Here is a 10453-nt window from a genome sequence, read left to right on the forward strand (position 1 = left end):
AGTTATATATATATATATACATATATATATTTGTAGTAGATGTATGATTAATAATTAATATAATAGGATATTAAGAATAGCAAAGTTTGAATCCTACCTTGTTTACTTTTCTGACTACCTTATTAATTTTTGTAATCAATCAGAAATATCAAGCAGCTAAATGCAGCAAACGTGGAAACGTGTGGAGTGTGCTTTACATTCACCCCACCATGCTTTGTAATAAATTTAAATGGGTGTAATTTAGAACTTTTTTATGGTGCATGGACATTTAAAAAGTACCAACAATTGTCACACACACACTATGTGTGGTGAGATTATCCTCTGCATTTGACCCATCACCCTCACCCCCTGAGAGGTGAGGAGGGAGCAGTCAGCAGCAGCGGTGGCCGCGCCTGGAAATCATTTATGGTGATTTAACCCCCAATTCCAAACCTTGATGCTGAGTGCCAAGCAGGGAGGTAAGGTTTTTACGATTTACACAAAGTGCCAAAGTCACTGATTTTGGGTTTTGTATATTTTTTGTCAAAACTGTGCAGCAAAAATGCACCAATTATGTCATTTTTTGAAAGTACACCCAAAAAAAGCAAACAAGGTGCTGGAGACTTGCCCTCATCTGACTCAACCCTAACTGGACTCACCAGCAGTCTTCAAAATGATGTGGAGAACTTCCCCACAGTATGTTTTTTACATCAACTGTGCAGAAGCAGGGTGTGTTCTGCTTTTTATTTGCTGAACAATTGGCTGCTTAGAGTCACAAGTCCTGAGAAGCTGACAGCAAAGGGCAAGAGCACAGGTACGAGAACTCCTCTTTTCTTTTTTGAAACTTTCCCTGGAGACCAGATCTTCTTGGTTACTTTGTCAGCTTGGATGCTGTCATGTTACTGTACTTCTTTATTTTGTTGTGATAATATGTAATATTTTATGATAATGAGAGTATTTAATATTTGACTGATATAGTATGTAGTATCTCCCTGACATAGTATGCAATGTTTCCCTGATATACAATGTAACATTTCCCTTATTTAGTATGTAATATATCCCTGATATATTATGTATTTATTTCCCTGATATATTATGTGATATTTCACTGATAAAGTATGTCATATTTCACTAATATAGTATTTAATATTTCCCAGATATATTATGTAATATTTCCCAGATATAGTAATATTTCACAAAAATAGTATGTACTATTTCACTGATATAGTATGTAATATTTCACTGATATAGTATGTAATCTTTCACTGATATAATGTGCATTATTTTCCTTATATAGAATGTAATATTTAACTGATATACTGTAGTATGTAATATTTCAGTGATATAATATGTACTGATATAGTATGGAATATTTCACTGATATAGTATGAAATATTTCTCTGATATAGTATGCACTGATATAGTATGTAATACTTCACTGATATGTAATATTTCACATATATAGAATGTAATATTTCACTGATTTAGTATGTAATATTTCACTGATATGATATGTAATATTTCACTGATATAGTATGCACATTTCACTGATACGGTGTGTAATGTTTCACTGATATGGTATGTAATATTTCCCTGATATAGTATGTAATATTTCACTGATATAGTATGTAATATTTCACTGATAAATATTTCACTGATATAGCATACAAATTTCACTGATATAGTATGTAATATGTCACTGATATAGTATGTAACATTGTCCTGATATAGTATGTAATATTTCACTAATATACTATTTAATACATCATTAAAATAGGATGTAATATTGCCCTGATATAGTATGTAATATTTCACTAATATACTATGTAATATTTCATTAAAACAGGATGTAATATTTCCCTGATATACTATGCAATATGTCATTAAAATAGGATGTAATATTTCACTGATATAGTATGTAATGTTTCCCTGTAATAATATGTATTGTTTCTCTGATATAGTATGTGACATTTCAGTGATATAATATGTATTATTTCTCTGAAACAGTATGTAATATTTCACTGATATAGTATGTAATATTGCCCCTGATATGGTATGTAATATTTCACTAATATACTATGTAATATTTCATTAAAATAGGATGTAATATTTCCCTGATATATTATGCAATATGTCATCAAAATAGGATATAATATTTCACTGATATAGTATGTAATATTTCACTAATATACTATGTAATATTTCATTAAATTAGAATGTAATATTACCCTGATATATTGTGCAATATGTCATTAAAATAGGATGTAATATTTCACTGATATATTATGTATTATTTCTCTGATATAGTATGTGATATTTAACTGATATTCTGTAGTATGTAATATTTCACTGATATAGTATGTAATATTTCACTGATATAGTATGTAATATTTCACTAATATATAATGTAATTTTTCACTGATATAGTATGTAATATTTAACTGATATACTGTAGTATGTAATATTTCACTGATATATTATGTAAATATTACAATGTAATATTTCACTGATATAGTATGAAATACTTCACAGATATATAATGTAATATTTCACTGATATAGTATGTAATATTTCTCTGATATAATATGCACTGATATAGTATTAAATACTTCACTGATGTAATATGGAATATTTCACTGATTATAATATGTAATATTTCACTGATATTGTATGTAATATTTCACTGATATAATACGTAATATTTTACTGATAGTGTATGTAATATTTCACTGATATAATATGTAATATTTCACTGATATAGTATGTAATATTTCACAGTGATGTGAGCAAGTTGATCAGATAGTACTCAAGTTAGTAAACATCGCTCCCTGATGCATTAAGACAAGGGTGTCCAAAGTGCGGCCTGGTAGGCATTTGTTAATTTTTCAACGCCCCACAGCAGATTCATTAAAATTCTAGTATTAGCATGCTAGCTTTTTTGTTAATTTTGCAGGTATACACCTCAGCATCAATTATTTTATTGCCTGACGTTTGATGCTTGTTAGCATGCTGAGATGTTAATGCTATGCTAGGTTTCTTTTTTTTAAGATCATTTTTTAGGTAAACACCTCAGTCATAATTTGCTACCTGAATCAAGCCAACGTTAGTAAGCTGGCATTTTAAACCCATTTTTCAGGCACATACCTCAGATTCATGTATTTTGGTACTTGACACATGTTAAAGTTAGCATTTTAGCATGCTAACATCAGCGAGCTCGATTTTTTTTAGCAAATTTTGTAGGTATAAACTTCAGTCTTATTTTGGTACTCAAATCATGCCGTTAGTAAGCTGGCATTTTAAACACATTTTTCAGGTACCTACCTCAGGGTAATATATTTTGGTACTTGACGCATGTTACGGTTAGCATTTTAGCATGCAACATTTTTTTTGTTGACTTACACATATGCACCTCACTGTTATTTATTTTGTATTTTACCAATGTTAACTACACTATTGTTAGCATGTTAGCATATTACTCTTCGTATGATAGCTTTTTTTAGCTCATTTTGCTCACATTTTTTGTTACTTGACGGTATCTAGCCAGCGTGCTAACTTTTAGCTTTTCAGTTTGGCTTTGACGATTCATTGTTGTTTGAAAAAAATCTAAATTTTGTATTGGTTTTGAAGGTGAAAACTATCAAAATGGCCCCCGTATCCTTTGATCTGTCAGTCTGTGGCCCTCAGTGGAAAAAGTTTGGGCACCCCTGCCTGAAGAGTTGGTAGCAGGCGGGTTTTTGTTTTACTTGAAAAGATGACTAAATTCCCGATTCTCGCAGATCATGGACCAAAAAGTGAGCATTCTGCTGGTGTTACTGGCTGTTGCCACGGTAACCGTGACGGCTCAGAGGCGACGTACCCAGACGGTGGCGGCGGCGGCGAACACGGACGAGTGGAACTATCGGGATGGCTGTGAGCACCCAGATTTCCCTCTCTCTTTACTCTGGGTCAGAGGTCAATGATGTCAATTGCAGAGGTGAAAGGTCAATTCTGGTTGTCAAGTTTGAGCAAAGCCACTGCCTCCGCCCGATGCCTCGCCGAGAAACAAAAGCAAAAGCGTGGTTGCTCCACCTGTGCTAATGCCAACGCTAACTCTAGGATGTTGAAGACGGCGAACGGACACACCAGGTCCTCTCTCCTTCTCAACATTGACTTGTGTTGTCCCAGCTGACAGGGTCAACATGAGGGGCGTGGCCAACCTGACTGAAATCTTGGACAATTGGAGGTTCGACATGATGAACCAGATGAAAGGACTCCTGCAAAACGACCACCAGTCTCTGCTGCCCGACTACGCCAGGTATCACCAACAAATTGCAGAAAAACTATGTCAAAAACACCCCAGAAAAATGCAGCTCAGTCGTCAAAATGTTTACGTAAAAATTTTAACGTAAAAATTTTAACATAAAAATTTTAACGTAAACATTTTAACATACCCGTTGAAGTAACATACATTTAACAGTAAAAAAAACTGTCAGCTCTGTTGCCAGAATTTTAATTTACAATAATGCACTGTAAAAACAATGATCGTAGAGTTCTTGCTAAAAAAAATAGTTTATACAATGACATTTTCCAAACATTGTTTTAACAGTTTACTATGTAAATTGAAAAACAGTATTATTTTTTTACAGTAAAATTCTGGCAACTAACCTGCCTTTTTTTTAAAACAGTAAAATCTACCATTGTTTTTACAGTGCATTACTGTAAATGGAAAAATGGTACCACTGTTATTTTTATGGTAAAATTCTATCATCTGAGCTGCTAGTTATTTTTCCTGTTAAATTTACAATCATTCTTTTTACGATGTTCTATAAAAACTGAACCACTCTTATTTTTACGGTAAACTTCTGGCGACTGAGCTCAATTTTTTGCAACCCTAAAATGTGCAGTCATTTTTACAGTGCATTACTGTAAATTGGAAAAACAGCACCATTGTTATTTGTACAGAAAAATTCTGGGGACTAAGCTGCCAGTTTTTTATTTCGGTTTTTACAGTCAATGGAAAAATGGTCCAACTTTTATTTCAATGGTAAAATTTTGCCGTCTGAGCTACTTTTTTTTACTGTAAATTCTATGATCATTGATTGTAAGTGCATTACTTTAAATTTACATTCTAGCAACTGATCTGCCATATTTTTTTTGCGGTAAAGCTACGATCATTCTTTTTACAGTGTTCTATAAAAACTGAATCACTGTTATTTTTACGGGAACATTTCTAGCAACTGAGCTGCCAGTCTCTTTTTCCCATACAATTTACAGTCGTTTTTACAGTGCATTATGTAAATGGAAAAACGGTTCCACTTGTATTTTTATGATAAAATTATGCTATCTGAGTTGACATTTTTTAACTGTAAATTCTACAATCAATGACTCTAAATGCATTATTTTAAACTGAAATTCTAGCAACTGATCTGCCAGTTTTTTTTTTTACCGTTAAATCTACAATCATTCTTTTTACAGTGTTCTATAACAACTGAACCACTGTTATTTTTATGGGAACATTTGGCGAATGAGCTGCCAGTTGTCTGTGTTTGTTTTTACCATTTACTCTACAGTCATTGTTTTTACAGTGCAATACTGTCAATGGAAAAGCGGTACCACTTTTTTTTCATGGTAAAATTCTGCTGCCTGACCTGCCATTATTTCCCCCTGTAAAATCTACGATCATTGATTCTAAGCGCTTTACTTTAAAATGAAATTCTAGCAACTGAACTGCCAGTTTTTTTAGCATAAATCTACAATCATTCTTTTTACAGTGTTCTATAACAACTGAACCACTGTTATTTTTATGGTAACATTTTGGCGGCTGAGCTACCAGTTTTTTTTGTTTGTGTTTATCCATCCATCCATCCATCCATTCATCCATCCATCTTCTTCCGCTTATCCGAGGTCGTGTCGCTGGGGCAGCAGCTTAAGCAGGGAAGACCAGACTTCCCTCTCCCCAGCCACTTTGTCTAGCTCTTCCCGGGGGATCCCGAGGCGTTCCCAGGCCAGCCGGAAGACATAGTCTTCCCAACGTGTCCTGGGTCTTCCCCGTGGCCTCCTACCGGTTGGACGTGCCCTAAATACCTTCCTAGGGAGGCGTTCGGGTGGCATCCTGACCAGATGCCCAAACCACCTCATCTGGCTCCTCTCGATGTAGAGGAGCAGCGGCTTTACTTTGAGTTCCTCCCGGATGACAGAGCTTCTCACCCTATCTCTAAGGGAGAGCCCCGGCACACGGCGGAGGAAACTCATTTCGGCCGTTTGTACCCGTGATCTTATCCTTTCGGTAATAACCAAAAGCTCATGACCATAGGTGAGGATGGGAACGTAGATCTACCGGTAAATTGAGAGCTTTGCCTTTCGGCTCAGCTCCTTCTTCACCACAACGGATCGGTACAACGACCGCATTACTGAAGACGCCGCACCGATCCGCTTGTCGATCTCATGTTTTTATCCTATATTCTATAATCATTGTTTTTACAGTGCAGTCAATGGAAAAACGGTAGTACTTTTTTTTAATGGTAAAATTCTGCTGTCTGACCTGCCATTTTCCCCCCGTAAAATCTACGATCATAGATTCTAAGTGCTTTACTTTAGAATGAAATTCTAGCAACGGAGCTGCCAGTTTTGTTTTTGTTTTTTTTTTAACCGTAAATCTACAATCATTCTTTTTACAGTTTTTTAAAACAACTGAACCACTGTTATTTTTATGAAAACATTTCAGCGATTGAGCGGACAGTTGTTTGTGTTTGTTTTTACCATATATTCTATAGTCATTGTTTTTATAGTGCAGTCAATGGAAAAACGGTAGTAAATTTTTTTTAATGGTAAAATTCTGCTGTCCGAGCTGCCATTTTTTACCCCGTAAAATCTACGATTATTGATTCTAAGTGCATTACTTTAAATTTAAATTCTACCATTCCGCTGCCAGTTTTTTTTTACCGTTAAATCTAAGATTGTTCTTTTTACAGTGTTCTTTAATAAACAGTTCCACTGTTATTTTTATGGGAAAATTTGTGGCAAATGAGCTGCATTTAAAAAAATGTAAAACCTAAAGTTGTTTTTACAGTGCCATACTGTCAATGGAAAACGGTACTAATGTTTAAGTTAAGTTCTGGCGACTGCCTGACAGTTTTGTACCGTGGAAAATCTGCAGACTTTGGTTCCAGTGCAGAGTTCCGTGTCAGTTGTTGAAGAAGCAGCCAGTAACAAACCGGAGACAAAGAGTCCCCACAGGAATGCAGTTCTTCCTTGAGTCTGAATTTAAATCGGGAGTTTTTTCAATTGGGAGTTCAAAATAGAAATGTGCAGCTATGAAATAAACACTTTTCCAAAAGGAAGTCTGGTGTTCCCTGCTTCCTGCCACAGTTTGGCGAGACCTCAGGATGGTCCAGAAGTTAAAAAAACATCTTCTTGCTGTTTGTGTAGAACACATCTGGAAACACTCGGCCATCGCGTTCACCACTTGTTTACGCCCCGCAGGATCCAACCGCTGTCCGAGGCCTTGGACGACCTGTACAAGGAGTTCAATGCCCTAAAGGCCCACCTGGGAGAGCTGACCGAGAAGTTCACCACCATGGAGACCTTCATGGACGAGGTGAAGGCCAGCAGGACCGCCGGAACCGGCCAGAACCCGGTCTCACCTCTGGCCACCAGACCGGCGGCGAGGCGGGTGGTGAAGAAGAAGACCACCACCACCACCACCTCCTAAGAAGGCGTACCATATTGTGCTTACTCTGCTTTTTAAGAGATCCTTGCTAAAGTCTGCGTGGGTTTATGATAAATACGTCAGGAGAAGGGGAGCTATCGAGTAAAAAGTGCCATGGGAATCTCTTGCAGCTCATCCCTTCCGGAAACATCTTATCTTTGCAAAAGTCGACACACTTTGAGGGATTTGATTTGTTCCCGCTTGCTGTTTGAGCTCAGCTGAACATGTTGGACTTCATCCAAACGGGACTGTTTGGACCGGCCCGCTTCCGCTCTGCATTTGTTTCCCGCTGCATCGCACGCACGTGCCAATCTACCAATAAAATCTCTTTTTGCATCAACTCCTGCATGTTGTTACTTGGTGAATCACGCACATGATCCTGTCTTAATCGATTACAGTGTTGCCTCGCTGCTTGACCGCAGATTTTGAAGTACCGTCAAGTACTTTCAGCACCCATTGAGGTTTTCATAGGACAATTACATGAGCAGGGCAGGGGTGTCCAAAGTGCGACCCAGTGGCCATTTGTCTTTTTTCAAACATTTCTTTATTAGATTTTTTGTCAGATAGCCAGCAGGCTCAAGACATTGAAACAATATTTAGAACTTGTTGAATTAGGTCCTGACGTTGAGCAACTTAAACATAACATTGGATCAAGGTGCTTTTTGACAACCTTTAATCTATGTCAGGTTGACATAGATTAAACTTTGTTAAACATCACAATCAACATCAGGTTGTGATGTTGATTTGACCATTGATATTTGGTCATTTCCCAACTAATATTCTACAACACAAATATAACGTTAAAAAATTTGCTTTTTGACGACATTTAATCAATGCCAGGTTGTATTATTGATTTGACCATTGATATTTGGTAATTTCCAGACCAAAATTCTACAACACAAATAAAACATTGAAACAACGTGCTTTTTGATTACGTTTATTCAACGTCAGGTTGTGATGTTGATTTGACCGTTGAAATTTGGTCATTTCCCAACCAATATTCTACAACACAAATAAAATGTTGAAACACCGTGCTTTTTGATGACGTTTATTCAACGTCAGGTTGTGACGTTAATTTAACCATTGATATTTGGTCATTTCCCAACCAATATTCTACAACACAAATACAACTGTAAAAAAACGTGTTTTTTGACAAAGTTTAATTAATGTCAGGTTGTGACGTTGATTTGACCATTGATATTTGGTCATTTCCCAACTAATATTCTACAACACAAATATAACCTTAAAAAATGTGTTTAATTAATGCCAGATTGTATTATAGATTTGACCATTGATGTTTGGTAATTTCCAGACCAAAATTCTACAACACAAATAAAACGTTGAAACTACGTGCTTTTTGTCAACGTTTATTCAACGTCAGTTTGTGACGTTAATTTAACCATTGATATTTGGTCATTTCCCAACCAATATTCTACAACACAAAAAACACTTTAAAACATCGTGCTTTTTGGCAACGTTTATTCAATGTAAGGTTGTGACGTTAATTTGACCAATGAAAATTGGTCATTTTCCAACCAATATTCTACAACAAAAATACAATGTTGAAAAAAATTAGCTTTTTGACGACGTTTAATCAATGTGAGGTTGTAACATTGATTCGACCATTGAAATTTGGTCAATTCCCAACCAATATTCTACGACACAAATACAACCTTGAAACAAAGTGCTTTTTGACAACGTTTATACGATGTCTGGTTGGGACGTTAATTTGACCATTGATATTTGGTCATTTCCCAACCAAATTTACAACACAAATACAACATTGAAACTACGGTTCAACGTACATATAATCAACGTTGTGTCTTGTGCCTGCTGGCTACAGTACAGAAATACAATTAATGTAAAAAAAAAAAATTCCTACCCTCTTATATATAAGATAAAATACAAATAATAAACTAGAAAATAATAAAAATATGCATCAGTCAAAAAAGTATGGGCAAATATTTACATGCAGCCACAGACGACGGCACTCTTAAATAGAGATGCTTACCGAATACCAGTATTTTTTGATACCTGTTCCTAAATAGGTCGGCCCATGAGGACGGTGAAGATTCTGGTGTAACGATACTGCTAACGATATTTTTTGTTTCAGCTGACCAACGTAGTTAAGACACGCTGTCACATTCAGTTCAGCTGACGCTGCTACACATTAAAATCAGCTTTGAATAATGACAAATAAGGAAGCAACACCACACACAAGTTTGCAATACACAATCCATTAATCAATCACCATCAATCCACTCAAAAAAGTGAACAATGGAGGTAATATACAGTAATAATCCAGAAAATTGCTCTGAAGCAAGACAGCATTCACTGTGACTGACAGGTCTCTGTTCGCCGTCTGACGTCATTCCATTGTCTCGCGTTTGCGTGGCATTAAAAAGCATCTTGCCTAAATTTGTTTCAGTTCCTTCTATCTCTTGATAACAAACTGGACGATCTAGCATTATACCTGCTCATCAAGTCTTTTTATTTATATAATACACACTACACACGCTAGCTGTTAACACTCAATATGGCTTCCGGTCCGTTAAATACGTCCGTGTGCAACATAAACACAAATACAATTCCTATTGTTACAAAATGCACACCCAAATTTCATGCTGATTTATTATATTGATTTATATGATACATTTGATATGAAATATCATGTGAAAGATCTCTGTGCTCTTTACAAAAAGATGACATAACTGCATTTCATCTAGCACCGCACACATGGTTGACTTGTTTAAGACTTAAAAAAACAAAAAACAGGTGTTGATAAAA

At 35.8% G+C, this 10453-nt stretch overlaps 1 protein-coding gene across 1 annotated transcript; it reads left to right on the forward strand.

Moving 5' to 3' along the window:
* Positions 1–633: 633 nt before the first annotated feature.
* On the forward strand, positions 634–8006 carry si:ch211-76l23.4 (uncharacterized). The gene is made up of 4 exons (XM_061905652.1): positions 634–793; positions 3756–3888; positions 4144–4273; positions 7441–8006. Exons 2-4 carry the CDS (start codon positions 3759–3761, stop codon positions 7667–7669), a joined length of 489 nt encoding a protein of 162 aa, XP_061761636.1. The 5' UTR covers positions 634–793; positions 3756–3758; the 3' UTR covers positions 7670–8006.
* The last annotated feature ends 2447 nt before the right edge of the window (positions 8007–10453 follow it).

This window comes from Nerophis ophidion, linkage group LG07, assembly GCF_033978795.1.
Source record: "Nerophis ophidion isolate RoL-2023_Sa linkage group LG07, RoL_Noph_v1.0, whole genome shotgun sequence".
Classification (NCBI taxonomy): domain Eukaryota; kingdom Metazoa; phylum Chordata; class Actinopteri; order Syngnathiformes; family Syngnathidae; genus Nerophis; species Nerophis ophidion.